Source organism: Canis lupus, chromosome 1 (genome assembly GCF_048164855.1).
Source record: "Canis lupus baileyi chromosome 1, mCanLup2.hap1, whole genome shotgun sequence".
Classification (NCBI taxonomy): domain Eukaryota; kingdom Metazoa; phylum Chordata; class Mammalia; order Carnivora; family Canidae; genus Canis; species Canis lupus.
Window position 1 is genome coordinate 63,386,225 of NC_132838.1, and position 15,382 is coordinate 63,401,606.

Consider the following 15,382-nt stretch of genomic DNA (forward strand, 5'->3'; position numbering starts at 1 on the left):
CATTTGAGTAATCATTGCATTTTTTTATGAAAATCCACTACTAATGCACACACATACACATTTAGATAACTTTCTTATGGTTCTCATTATATTTCTTAGAACAATGTATATACAAAACACACCCCACACACACACTCACACACTTTCACATTTTGTTTTTTTTTAGATGAGGCTTTATGCTATGGGACAAACTATCATTCCAAGTAGTTGGGCTTCAAAATTAGGGATTTGGGACAACTCTCACTGAACTCATGTTTTTTCATGTCTTAAGAGGAATTGTTTTGCACATGCTGTTTTGTTTGTTTTTGTTTTTAAAGATTTTATTTATTTATTCATGAGAGACAGAGAGAGAGAGAGAGAGGCAGAGACACAGGCAGAGGGAGAAGCGGGCTCCATGAAGGGAGCCCAATGTGGGACTCAATCCCGGGACTGCAGGATCACGCCCTGGGCCAAAGGCAGACTCTCTACCGCTGAGCCACCCAGGCGACCCAACAGATACTGTTTTATAGGTAGCATTTGATTTCATCTGCTGTGGACACATTACTTTGTGGTTCAGGTAAATACAATTGTGAGAAAGAAGAAATCTGGCTACACTCAGGTTGACTTGGAACCTCTTCTGTTCATAGACCTCCAAAAGAAAATACCGTTCCAAGCTTGGGTGATGTCACACAGAGAACCAACCCCTTGGCATCAGCTCCATGACTTTTCATCTTATCTGTGCCTATGTTTCTTTACTTCAATATGCTATGAGCTATTTAATATTTTCCTTCCTCTTTTTTTAACCATGTCCATATGGTTTTGAATCACTATGCATTCTCTATGCTTCCGTTTTTCCTGCTTGAGTTTCTAAATCAGTATCATCTTTGTTTATAAATTGAGGAATCCTCCATGCATAATCAAGGGGGCAGAGTGATGGCATTCTCAAATAATTATGCAACCTCATACAAATTAAGGGCTTTCACAGATCATTTTGTACTGTGGTTGGACAAAAACAGACAAATAGACATAAACCGAGTGAACGAAAAAAGCCCTCAGTTTGAAATTTATTCCCTTCATTTACTAACCCAATGATCTAATGTAAGGCATCTGAAACTAAATTTCGGTTTTCTCACCTTATGAAATGGAAAATGATAATTAGCTGATGTAGTTGTGGTTAAGATTAGATCAAATAATTTAACAAATCTTTCCTGGGCACTCATGTACTAAGATCTAAATAGATGTCCATAGATTGAATTAAAAATAATCTAGTATGTCTGATCTCAGGCACCTCTGGAGACCACTTCACTCTTCCTTTTTTACAGCCCTCTTTTTCAAGTATTGTGAGATTTTTCTTGGATGGGGATTTTATCTTGTTCATCTTTGGAAACAGAGCACCACAAAAAATACCCAACTATTATACCAACACCCAAAAACTGTTACTGATACAAAACAATGTAAAAACGTGGCTTCAAGACACCAGGGAAATCAATTTATAAGGTTCACTTTTAGGTGGTTCAGACCAAAATATGAAGTGGTATCCCTGTCCCATTAACTAAATACAGCCTTCCCTAGGTGGAAAAGCCCATTAGAACTGACTCACTCACATTCAACACTGCTGCACATAAATCTTCAGATTTTTATATTTAACTTGCCCCAATCAGATATAATTATTCAGAGTGAGTTAACTAGTTTGTAGCTGGTTATTTTAAAGCTAAGCTACAGGGGTGCCTGAGTGGCTCAGTTGGTTAAGCGTCTGGCTTCAGCTCAAGTCATGATCCCAGGGTCTTAGAATAGAGCCCCCTATTGGGTCCCCTGCTCTGTGGGGTGCCTGCTTCTCCCTTTCCCTCTGCTACTTCCCCTGCTTGTGCACACTCTCTCTATCTCTCTTTGTGTGATAGATGATGATAGATAGATAGATAGACAAATAAAATCTTAAAAAAAAAACAAACCCAAAACAAAACAAAACTCCAGCTACTAGGCAGGGCTTTTTCCATAACAAGTATGCATACACTCAAAGCACCACCCCCCCCACTCTCATTCCCATTAGACCAACAAGAAAAAAACAAGTATGCTTTATAAACTTCTGTAGGTATAGTTCTCAAGTGGTTCCAGTTCATAATGCAAGCACTTAATGGAGGACTCAATGCTTTATGTCTAAATCCGGATGCTGCAATCCTTCCCTGGCAAGATTCCCAAGGAGTTTGATGCACACAAGGAAAGTTTGCTGAGTGGACACTAACGGTGCCACAAAATAAGCCAAAGGGCATTCTCTCTTCGCAGCACAGAATAAATGCATACATTTTTCCTGCCTCATTCTGTCATCATTTCATTTCCATGATACTTTGTCTTTCGTGTATGCTAAATACGATGTACCATGGTTCTGATAGCGTCACTCTGCTTTTATCTTCTCTTTCTTTCATGCCTCTCCATGTGCACCTCATTATTCTTTCCTTCCTGGAGTTTCCTAGTGTGAAGAGCACACACTGAAATAAGTAAGAGATAATTGGAAGAGGCTGCACATATCGGTTGCACAAAGAATAGTCAGTCCGTCAGAACAACATCCCGTGATGTTATTTGAAGATGGCAGCATAGCTGGCTGAATGTTTTTTAGGTAATGAGCCAGTTGACTTTAAACCATTCAATGGGTTCAGAAAGTTGTGGAACAAGCACTTGCCATGGTAAATAAGTGGACTTTCTTTGGTTTCCCCTTATCAAAGGGAGAGTTTGTCTTTAACTAGACTCTTCCTGTTTCTCTGGGCACTGACCTTCATCTTTAACTTGAAGTGAGAATAAACAATGGCGTTAATAACAGGTCATGGGTTTAAGTGTGGGTCATCCTATATCTCATTCAAATATCTAAAAATAATGCATGACCTTATATGTGAAAAGAAAATATTTAAATCTTTAAAGTGAACAGGAAAAATGAAAAAAAATCCCCTCAAGGAGAGAAGCACATTAGAACGTTTGCATTAGTTAGCTTGGAGTGACAACAAAAGTGGGTATGCAAAGGGACAATGACTCGTCTTCTCATGCTAATTTGCCCCTTTTAATGAGAACTTAAATGGAAAGAATACCAAGGAAGACATCTTGGTGCTTTACCTTTGTAATTGTTTATATATTTCACATACATATCATTGTATATATATGTTATTATTGTGCATTAATTTCTTGGAGGAAGAAAATAAAAATTCACAGTGTTTGGATACATTAATTTGCAAAGCCAATGATTACAATAGAGAAAATTCTGGCAACCTCAACGCTTTTCTTATCAACACATAACTCCTTTCCATTCTATCAACTTGGCATTTCGGCCAGATGGGCACAAAAGGAAAAGTGTTGCTCCTTAGAGTGATAGAGCTACCATTATTGGTTCAATTTCCACGTAAAGAATTCTTCAGGAAATGAGCAATCATGGATTTGTAAAGGCACCTATGGACATCTTATGCTTTTGAATCTGACTGGTCTTTTTTTTAATCAACAAATTCTCTATAACTTTCCCATATTCCTACCAAATAGGAAAAATTGTTATGCGGAAAAAAGAGCTTTGATACCATGTTAGGATAAGTCTTGCTAATATATTCCAATATTGAAGAACAAAAGAAAGTAAGATTATTTTTAGATGCATTTAAATCAGATACTAAGTAGCTAATCCAGCATAGATACCATAGATAATCCTTTAATCTTTTTGCATCAATTTCTTCACTGTTAACATGATAGTCATAATATTTTCTCCCAAAATAACTCAAAGCAGAATTAAATCATGTCAAGAATTAAATCAGAAACAAGGCACAGGAAAAAAATAAACAGAACAAAATACACAAAAATTAAAATACTAATGTTGATTATGAAATCTAGTATTCTGGATCAACAGTTAGAATTTAAAAACAATATCACAGGGCAGCCCCAGTGCCTCAGTGGTTTAGCCTTCAGCCTGGCACATGATCCTGGAGACTCGGGATCGAGTCCCACATCAGGCTCCCTGCATGGAGCCTGCTTCTCCCTCTGCCTGGGTCTCTGCCTCTCTCTCTCTCTCTCTCTCTCTCTCTCTCTCTCTGTGTCTCTCATGAATAAATAAATAAAATCTTTAAAAAATAAAATAAAAAAAAATCACAGCAAATTCTAATATATCTGATAAGATGCCAATGTCATAAGCAAAGATGGTATTGTGAATTGCAATATTATTAGAAAAACTTAAAATTCAGAAAGTTGAATCAACTAGGTTAGTCGCATTTACTTATTGGAATGATCAGTTACAAAAGACAAAATAAATCCTTGTAATGTCAGTTTAGAGACTTAGAACAATAGATAATATTAAAACTAGAACTTTTCAGAAGAAAATTTCATTTGCTTAATGTCAATCATTAGACATCAGGATATTTGTGGTCATTAGTACAAGAACATTGGTTATGTTCTGACTGACATATGTTCAGTTAACATATTCTAAAAGGTGCTCTGTGGGATAAATCTCTGAGACCAACTGCTTTTGATTCTTTCTTGTAAAAGTAGATTATATAATATCTACTCTTCATCAAACTGTCAAGCTTTTCCCTACAGGTCTGTATGTGGATAAATCAGTATTTAAATAATGTTTATAAAATCAACATTGGAACCTTCAGAATAAGACTTAAAAACTAGTGACAACTGAAAATGCATAGAATACCAACTTTTAGAAAATAAAAAGCAGGGCAGATAGATTCCTAGTATTGGCCCTCAAGATGTCTGGATGTACTCATGCTAAAAAAGAAAGTTCTGGGTTCCTCGAGATTGAGTTTTAAAATATATACTTTTATTATTATTATTGTTATTATCATTTTTAAAATATATTCTTTAGTACCTCTACTCAGAACTTGACTCTTCTCACCTTGACTCTTTCCATCACTCATCCATTCATGCCCACATCTTTAAACTCTGCACACTGGCAAACATATCCTGCAAATAGCTACGTTTCAACCTAAATTTCTTTTCTGAACCTCACACTAAGAGAGCTTCCAACCCTACATTTCTCCTTGGATCCCCTCTAAGCACCCCAAACTCAACATGTTGTAACCCAGACTTACGATTCTAAGCTTCTCCTTTTCTGGTGTCCCATCCCAGTGGTGTCAAACGTTTAGTTGTATAAAATAGAAAACTTATTAAATGTCCTCTTTCTCCATTTCACCTACAACCATCCAAGCTCAAGGTACCATAATCAGTCATCTAGATACTAGGTGAGTAGTATCTTCATTGGTCTCCTCGAATCCCATCCTGCCCTTCGCCAATTCACTACCATAGTGGCGTTACAGAATGCAACCCCCTTCCCCTATACTCTCAAACATGTATAAAATGCTTTTGTGCATATGCATCCATTGCCCTTAGACTAAATACCAAAATCCTTAATATGGCTTACAGAGGGGTTGGCAAACTTTTTCTGTAAAATACCAGATAGTAAATATTTCAGTTTTACAGGCCATTTGATCTCTGTTGTAGCTACTCGACTCCACTCTTAGGGCACAAACACTGCTACAGACAAAACACAAATGAATGAGTCTGTGTTCTAATAAAATGTTATTTATAGATACTAAAATTTGAATTTCTTACACGTTTCAAGTGCCCCCAAATTTTATCCTTCTTTTGATTCTTTTTCAACCATTTAAAAATGTACACGTTCTTATCTGATGTGCCAGATTGGGCCCATGAAATATAGTTTGCTTACTCCTGGTTTTCAAAATTCTGTATATCTCTTATTTTTGTTTATGCCTCTCTTGCTAACACTTTCTATGCCTCTACAACACTGTCCTCTTTCACAAGAAATTTGACTGTTCCAAAACACCTCTTCCCTCCTTGCTCTCTCCTATTCTTGATTTCTTCACGGGTTAGAATTCCTACTTAACCTTCACACCTCAAATCAATGTTGTTCCATCGGGACACATTCCTTGATTTCTCAACCTAAGTCAGAATTTTCTATGTCTACCCTTATAGCACTGTGCTCCTTCTGTCAAAGAATTTCTTTCAGTTTTATAGGTGTTCTTTTATTAGTGTGATTCCCCCTTTAACATTCATCACCCTCCATTAGACTTCTGTGAAAGCTGAAACCCAGTGTTCGTTGCCCTTGTATTTTCTGTATACTAATATGATAATATTCAAGATATATTCTCAAGTAAAAAAATACTACAGAACAATCCTGGTAGTACTCACAGGGGACTCTAATTTTATCATAATGTTTTTATATATTTTAAAAAAGGAATTATATTCAATATATTGCCTGTTGCGGCTGATGATGTAGGCTGGTACTCGACATCTATTCCCACACTTTCCCTTTCCTTCCTGTAATATAGAGGCTGGAAAATGAAATATAAGAATTCCCAAATCTTCTTGGAGTTGGATTGGCCACTGTGAAGCAGTTACGGCCAGAAACGTGTGGATAAAACTCCCTGAAATGGGCTTTCCTTCCCAAATAGACAAAGATTTGTGAAGAAAAGGTTTTGAATCTCTGTCCTGTTTCTGGCAAGAACACTCATAAGTTACCTGGAAGTACTACAGCCAACTTGACACTTTCAGGACCAAAGACACAAGCCAATGGTGGCAAAGCTGGAGAAGCTGGAAAAGCTGGAGAAGCCAGAAGCCTGGATTCTTGATGATATCCTTGAGCAATTTTGCACCCTAGTCTACTTCCCCTTGGTCATCTTGTTGCCCAAAATAAGCTTCATATTTTTTAAAGATTTTGTTTATTTATTTGAGAGAGAGAGAGAGAGAGAGAGAGAGCAGGAGCAGTAGGGAGAGGCAGAGGGAGAAGGAGAAGCAGGTTCTCTACTGAGCAGGGAGCCTGATGCAGGGCTGGATCCCAGGACCCTGGGATTATGACCTGGGTCAAAGGCAGACACTTAACCAACTGTGACACCCAGGTGCCCCACGCTCCTTATTTGTTAAAAATTACTCTAATCAGATTTTTTGATTACCCAAAGAGAGAAACATGCACAGATAAGATTCACCTATGTAACTAAAAATTTATAAACTTTGTAGAATATAGTGGCAGAACTTGATTAATGAGAAAACTGGCATCTCATAAGACTAGTGCTAGTGGCTTTCCTAAAATAGCTAAAGGCTACATCTCAAGACGTCTTTATGCCACAGAGCAGTTTTTACAAACTATTAAGTTAACTGTTCTATTCTTAATGCTATGCCATTACATACCACACATTATCATTTACACATATTGTTCTTTGACTTTTAAGCAAAATGGCAAGTGTCCTGAAGGGATGAACTATACATAAAGGCATGTTCCACATTTTTTTTTTTTTACATTTTACAATACAGTGTATCTCTGTTTACATATGAGATGCGCGTCCTTTGCTTAAAGTTGATTTTTCTCTATAGTTTTATAGCACTGGGTATAATTCTTATTTCTTATTTCACTCATCTCCAGTGGATTTTATTTTATTTTACTCTATTTTATTTTATTTTTATTTCAGTATTATTACAGGATAAGTGACACATAAAGTTGGTAGATGTTTAAAGTGTACATCATGGTTATTTAATATACGTACACATTGTAAAAGGATTCCACCCATCTGGATGGTATTTTGTATTTATATGTCTGCCTCTGAGTTAATTCTGCAATTGGAGACTTGTATCATTCAGGAGCAAGCACAGTGTCTAACAAAACCACCAACCAACCAACCAACCAACCAACCAACCAACCAACCAACCAACCAACTAGTTTGCCAAACATAGTAGGGACTCAATAAAGTTTTGAGCAATATTTTGAAGAGTCATTAGTTGAGGAAAAACACAAAAGAAAAGAGTGAATGAAAGTAAGTTGTCTGAAGTGCTTCTACTTTCTATTCTAACTGATGAAAAGTTTATCAGCAAAAGAATAAATGTTCGCAGTCATGTGAGACATTATCCTGGAGTCATTTCTTTAATTCACTTTTCTTTCAATATTAATTTGCAACAACTACTGAAAGTTTGCTAAAGCAACAACAACAAATATTAAGCCAACTTTAGGACTTGCACATATTAAACACCAATTTAAAAATTATAATAAAAGTGAATATCATAAATGCTGACTTGGAAAATTTCTCAAGACATTCTTGGTTCCATAGTGATTTATATGACTCAATAAAAGTTGTGAGAGAATAAAATTATTTACAGATTATTGACCATAAAGCTCTTTATTTGGTCTGCTTTGCTATTTGCTGAAGAAATCTTATTTTGATTAATATAAATGATAAAATATGCATTTCTTACAGTAAAGCTTTCTAAATGCTATAACTGTAACCTTTTATTTATTATTCTAAATATATTATTGTATATAATCCCACTTATGAGTTTGTTTAATATGATCTATAAGCTTCTTCAAGAAAAGAATCATTAGAGTTATGACAGCAAAATTGTGTTTGTCTTAATTTTATAGGCAAAAATTTAGAAAAATTTAAGTAGCTGGCCACTTGGTTTTTGACTATGATTGGATGCTTAAACAATTTTAGAAGCCAGAAAAGCTTTTACATTTTTATAACAAATTAAATGATTGACACTTACCTGTTTTTTTTTTAAAAACTATTTGAGAGAGAGAGAGAGATTGGGAGGGAGAGTACAAGCAGGGGGAGGGGCAGAAGGAGAAGCAGATGCCCTGCTGAGCAGGGAGTCTGACATTGGGCTCGATCGATCCCAGGACCCTGAGATCATGACCTGAGCTGAAGTTAGATGCTCAACCGACTGAGCCACCCAGGCACCCTTGACACTTATCTTTAATGTCATATGAAGCTACTCTTCAAATTCTATAGGGCAGAAGTAGCTGAAAGTGTATTTTTTCATGCAAATATGAAATTGAAAATGATTAATTCCTACTCTAAAAATATAAGTATGCAAAAAATTTGTTTTTAGCTATTTTTATGATGTCATATTAAATTATGTCATATTATATGGCAGCTGAAATGAAAGAGATGGATGGATGGACAAGCTAAAACTTTCTGACTTTGTCTGATATAAACTAAGATTGTACTTAGTGTTTGCTTTGTTTGGATTGAATATATACAACCAATCAGCTGGACACAAAATCAGAATCCTAATGGAAAGGTTAATGGGAAATGGGAAGCCTCAAACACAGATGTCCTCAGACCAGCTATTTCATCTGGTGTAGTTCTTCTAAAGGGCTAAATGGAATTTAACACAACTGCTATGTACCAGTTCTTCCACTGGGCTGTGCTTGAACAAAATACTTTATGTTCTTCCAAAAATAGATTCACAGGAATTCTAATATCCTGGTGGTCATTCTTTGTAACTATGAAGCTTCCATAAAGAAAGCATGAAGTCACCCCTCCAAGCACCTATCATATTACAAAAAAAGAGTCTAGGGCACCTGGGTGGCTCAGATCATGACCCCGGGGTTTTGGGATCAAGTCCTGCATTGGGCTCCCCATGGGGAGCCTGCTTCTCCCTCTGCCTATGTCTCTGCCTCTCTCTCTGTGTCTTTCATGAATAAAAAAATCTTTAAAACAAAACAAAAACATAAAAAGAGTCATGTGCAATGAAGAATATTTGCAATCAAATATGATATTCTGAAATAAGGACATCACTTCACACTTTGTGAAAAAAGCCTAAGAGGAGATATTGAAAGTGTGGAGAAAAATCAGAAAATTAAAAACACAGAAGGGTGGATGAGCAAACAGAAAGTGTGAAGATTTTTGTCTTGGTTATTTTAGCAGGAAATATCTACTAAAATGCTTGTGAAGTCTATAAACTTGTAAATATATTTTTTTTACACTTTTAAAATGGGAACAGTATTTTATCAACTGTGCACTATACAAGGCCATGCGGGTCAAAATCATTCAAAATAAAGAGTAAAGAGTAATGGCAATGTGAGCTATTACTGTCTCTATGAGAAATATAATTCATATTTTCAAATTCTAGTGCTGAATTTTTTACTTGTATTCACTTAAGGGTTTTAAGGCAAAATTCTTATATGCTGCTTTTGTGTAGTGTTTTTCTGTTAAATCTATACAATTCTATTTCATCCCAAAGTGAATTCCTTACATTCATGTCTATTGAACCTAGCTTCCAATATGTCAAAATAATTTTGAATTGTATTAGTACCTTTTAATATATTATCAAGTTGGGCTGCCTGTTTGGTGGTGCAGTGGGTTAAGCATCCTACTCTTGTTTTCAGCTCAGGTCATGATTTCAGTGTCGTAAGATTGAGCCCCACATCAAGCTCTGCACTCAGCACAGGGTCTGCTAAGACTTTCCCTCATCCTCTGTCCCTTTGGCCCTCCTCATGCACGTGCTTTCTCTCTAAAATAAATAAATAAATAAATAAAGCTTTAAAAATAAAATAATCAGTCCATGATATTAAATTCTGACTACAATAATCTTCCAAGATTACCCAAAATTATTTTATATATATATATATATATATCACCTTAGTACTAAAATGGAGTGTATATAAATATCCTGTTAAAAAAACTTCATGTAGTTGAGATATATTCCAGCTATTGTTTTTCTCTCAATTATTTAACTTCTACTATAGCATGGAAATAAATTACATTAGTCAGTCCTGATTAAAAATCACAAATCTTACCCATATGTTTCAGTGATTATGAAATTATTTTCTGGTTGTTTGTTTGTTTAATTAAAGGCTAATTGTTTAATTGTTCAATTAATAGCTAATTGTTTAGCTGTTTTTAAAACAAATAAAAGTTGACAAGTTTGACATATCAGGTATCTTTGCTCTATTTTTATTAATCTGTAGATTTCAAAAGTATAATATGGTTCTTTATGCTTTTGTGAAGTTTATCTTTTCTGTTCAGATTTATTCTCTTTTTGTCTTAAATTCTACTCTAACCATATATACAGAATGGAATGTTACTCATCCATAAAAAATAATGGAATCTTGCCATTTATCACAACATGGATGAACCTACAAGGTATTATGCTAAGTGAGGTAGCATTTGTCAGAGAAGGACAAATACCATACAAGTTCACTTATACATGGAATCTCAAAAACAAAATGAACAAAACAAGACAGAAACAGTCTCATAGATATAGGAAACAAATCATTGATTACCAGATGTGAGGAAAAGGGTTAGGGTCTGGGCAAAATAGGTGAAGAGGATTAAGAGGTACAAACTTCCTGTTATAAAATAAGTCATGGGGATGTAGTGTACGATATAGGGGATATGGTCAATGATATTGTAATAACTTTGTATACAGACGGATAGTAATTAGACTTATCAGGGGTCATTTCATAATGTATAAAAATATTGAATCACCATGATGTATATGTGGAAATAGTTAAGATAAGATATTGTGTGTCATTATACTTCAATAAAATGAAATAATAATTCTGGTGATTTAATTGACTTTTTATGCAAACTCTCCCTTGATTATACATACTTGTCATTAAAAATTAGTAAAAAAATGATACAATAACAAAAATTCAGCATCCATGACATAAAAGTAAAATGTTGAAAAAAGGTATGTTTTCTAAAATTTTTTCTTTCCACCATCATTATCTGTGACATGAACTGGCTAGTGCTACACTGACTAAATGGTACAGGATGATAAAAAAGGGATACCTGGAATGAGGGGAAAGTAGAAAGGAAACTCTAAAGTAGATATGTCCAGGGGTCAAAGATTAAAATGCTCATTAAATGATTTAGGTGGAAACTTGAATTATTTTTCATTCATATGTGTATATTCCACATGCATTTCGTCTAGGGGAAATTTTTTTTGAACTTAACTTCCTTAATAAAATATGTGCAAATTTGTAATATGCTTGTCTGTTCCTCATTTTTAAAAATATTTCTGTTTTAGATTGGCAAAGGAATAAGAATAGCGTTATTAAATGATTACATTACTCGATGGCATCAAATCATTTCAATTTAGATTGTGATGTAAACATCCATTCTAATCACAATCAGATCATGCCAAAGAAACCTAGAGTTTCTTTGATATAAGTTAGTGTTTAGGTAAATTTATAGGAAGGTCATTCAAAATTAATCCATTTTTTAAATAATACAATGCTGGAACCCTTTGCTATCTCCTGGACGTTTAACATTACATGTAAGCATTCTCTTGCAGTGCAAGATATTCTAATTTACATATCACACCAGAATAGCATAAAAGTTGTATATAGCATCAAAAGAACTACTATCATAAGTGATGATAAAGCTTTAGATATGATAATACATTTCTAAGGTGAAACATAAATTTAATAATAGGCTTGAAGCTATGTTGCTCTAAAATACTTTTATAAAAAATCAAGTATGCCTATGGGCTGAGAAAAAAAAATCATGTTGTGCTCTTGTGTTTCATTAAACAGCAATTTTGTTTAATTTAAAATTAATTGCAAACTTAGAAAAATATGACTTAAGGGTATGTTTTTTATACATTGCTACACTGACTAATGAGGACTCTCCATGTGCCCTTCATTTCTCTGAATGATTCCTCTGTCAGCTTTCCCCTTTGCTGACTTTCCCATAACTCTCCCAGCTCTACCACATGTCTTACAAGTTCACCAAAAGTCTCTTTCTTTTCAATAAGAGTTGGGACTTTTTACCACTAAGTCCCTGTGCATTAATTGGTCAATAGTTCCTGCAGATCTTCTCCACAGGTAAATGTAGAAGAAACAGGTTCTATTTCTTATATTCAACATAGTAGGCATATTTCATGGTTTCACTGGTTCACTTATGTTTGTCTTAACAACAAGGAATGTTAGGGATGCCAGGGTGGCTCAGCGGTTGAGCATCTGCCTTTGGCTCAGAGCGTGATCCTGGAGACCTGGGATGAGTTCCACATCGGGCTCCCTGCATGGAGCCTGATTCTCTCTCTGCCTGTGTCTCTGCCTCTCTGCGCGTGTGTGTCTTTCATGATTAAATAAATAAAATCTTTTTAAAAAACCAACCAAACAAGGAATATTAGATAATCCTGAGTATGATACCATGCCCATAGGATGTACTGGCATTAACTAGAAAACTAATTATATTCCATTGGACTTTGCATATTTACTTTTGTTTTAGGGGACATAGCTTGGTATACAGCGTATCAGAATCCACATTACTTTGGGCCTCGTATAATGAGAAGGCTGGAGGTGCACTATGATACATTATTATAGTGCTTGATTTAGGAGATCAGATTTCTAATGCTGGCTCTGTTGCAAATTACGATGACTGAAAGGCTTCTTGACTATTCCAGTCTTGTTTATCTATAAGATGAGGGTATTGGACTATAGTTTATCTCTAAGTTCCTCCTAGCTATAAAATATGTTTAGAGTTTTATTATATCCGAATAACAGAATGGCAAGCTATCACTGAGAAAGTTTAACTATTTTTATCTTAAATCTTCGGTTTCCATAGCTATTCCTTCTAAGATTCACCTTGGGATATTTATAAAATGCAGCTATGCAGATTTTCCACTACAGGCTTGTGGAATCAGAATAACATATGCATTTTAAAAAGCCTTCATGGTGTTTCTGACATAGCTCCTCTTGGCTTCGTTGTTTCATAGTCCAACATAGAATTTTATGATAGAAAATAGTCCTTTTTCCTTTGCTCAAAAATATACAAGGGCATATGAAAGTCACAGTTTTAAAAGCCTGAAAAATAAGTAATATATTACTTTGTTGCAAATAACTGAATATGCAATAGGCAGATCAATGTGTTTTCACATTTCATTATACAATATTACCTTTTTCCTTTAGGGAACCTGGAACTTTCACTTCTTTTCCCTTAATAGGCTCTGGAAAGAAACATTGAGCATTTATTTGAAGCCAAGATAAAAGGATTTGAGAACACATATATAATGGAGTCGGTGAGCTATCAGTAAGTTGAACCTGGGTGGAAATTATATGATGTTTTCTTTCAAAAATAATTTTAATCATACAGAGATAAGGAAACAACAGTATAGAGTACAACAAGCCATCCTCTGATCATTTTTATTTAAAATAAATGTAAATCATTGAATGAATTACAATCTATTTGTTCATTTAAGAGAATGGGCTTTTGGAGCGATACGAACTTATTTTAGCTGTAATTTTTTAAAACATGTAGCTTCTAGAAGTCTCCCCAAATGGTATAATCAGCATTAGCTTAGTTTATTTCTTTCAGGCTATGTGATTTTTTTTTTTTAATAGACAAATGGAAATCCCTGCATCTGTCATGGTAAAGTGGTACTTTAGTCTCGAGTCAAACAAATTTCAAGAATAAGCCTGAAATAAAATAGAAGAGACAATTTTATCTATAAACTCCCAACATCTTAAAAATGTCGCCCTTAGTTAAAACAAAATTAAACTTCATTCATTCCACCAGGTTCAAATACAAACTGATCCTAATTATATCATGGGTTCTAGACATATATATATGGGTGATGTCTTGAAGAACATCATGCTTCCTCAACAGCCTGTATAAAAGATAAACCAGTTTTTTGCCTCCCCTGTAACATTATATCTCAGTATTCATTTTGCTGGCAAAAACAGCTTTTAATGCAGTGAGAAAGGAAAGAAACAAGAAAAAAAAATCTATCCTTCCTTGTTCTATTCCACCTCTGGTTTGGGGTGGGAATGAAGAAAATGATGGTGGCACTCATAAATTGCTATCCCATTTGAGCAACCACTCAGAATTGAGTCCAAGTGACTTTGAATAGTGTCAAGAATGGAGACAGGAGTTCTAGTGAAAAGGCTGTGTCCCTCAGAGCAAGATTTTCTTGGTAGATAAGCTACGGCCCTAAATATCCTTATGCATGCAGAATATTTTTAAATGGCTTTGGTGGTAAGGAAAAGTCTGTGTTGCCATTTAACGTGCTAAGTATAAGTAGGGTCTTTTTTTTTTTTTTCCTATATTTCAGCATCTGAAATCAAGAGCCATGGATTGAATAAACAGACGGAGAAGCTTCATTAACTTTTTCAAACTAATGGGGATAATTTACTGCTTTTGCATTTCCTGGCTAAACCAAAAAAATTAATGTATTGTGAAATGAGAAGTGATGGTGGGGACAGAGTCCTAGTGGGGTGGGAGAGTGCATGTCTAGAACTTGAGAATTCAAGATTACAGCACGTTGGTTTCACTGGGTAAGTATATATGTTTGTGTGGGATTAAAGTAGCTATGAAATGTAAGGCCGAAGGAGAGGACCCTACAAGACGGCTTTGAGACTGGTGGAGAAAGAAGGGAGAGGCAGAGTAACGAGATGTAATTTTATAATGTATTTGAAAATCATAAACTCATGACCTTAGACATGAAGAAAGCTCTCAGAAAATAAAAATGACTTTTATTTCCAAGCTCGATAATGGGAAGTTTCCTTCAGCTTCCAGGCTGGATCATCTCCTGCCCTGACTTTCCTGGAGCTCGCTTTCTCTCAATGTCCTTTTTGACTTCAAGGGGTTCTGATCGGATTTAGGAAGTGCAGACTGGACCAGCGGGGTATCAACTCTGA

At 35.2% G+C, this 15,382-nt stretch overlaps 1 protein-coding gene across 18 annotated transcripts in view; it reads right to left on the bottom strand.

The window, feature by feature from the left end:
* TRDN (triadin) overlaps window positions 1-15,382 on the bottom strand; it is a 362,263-nt gene that overhangs the window by 74,541 nt on the left and 272,340 nt on the right. For 13 of the 18 annotated variants that reach the window (XM_072832697.1, XM_072832631.1, XM_072832684.1 and 10 more), the window contains one exon: window positions 13,642-13,692. The exons of the other annotated variants lie outside the window; for them this stretch is intronic. In XM_072832697.1, the coding sequence (XP_072688798.1) occupies window positions 13,642-13,692 (51 nt within the window). The remainder of the gene's footprint in view (window positions 1-13,641; window positions 13,693-15,382) is intronic. 18 annotated transcript variants of the gene reach the window in all.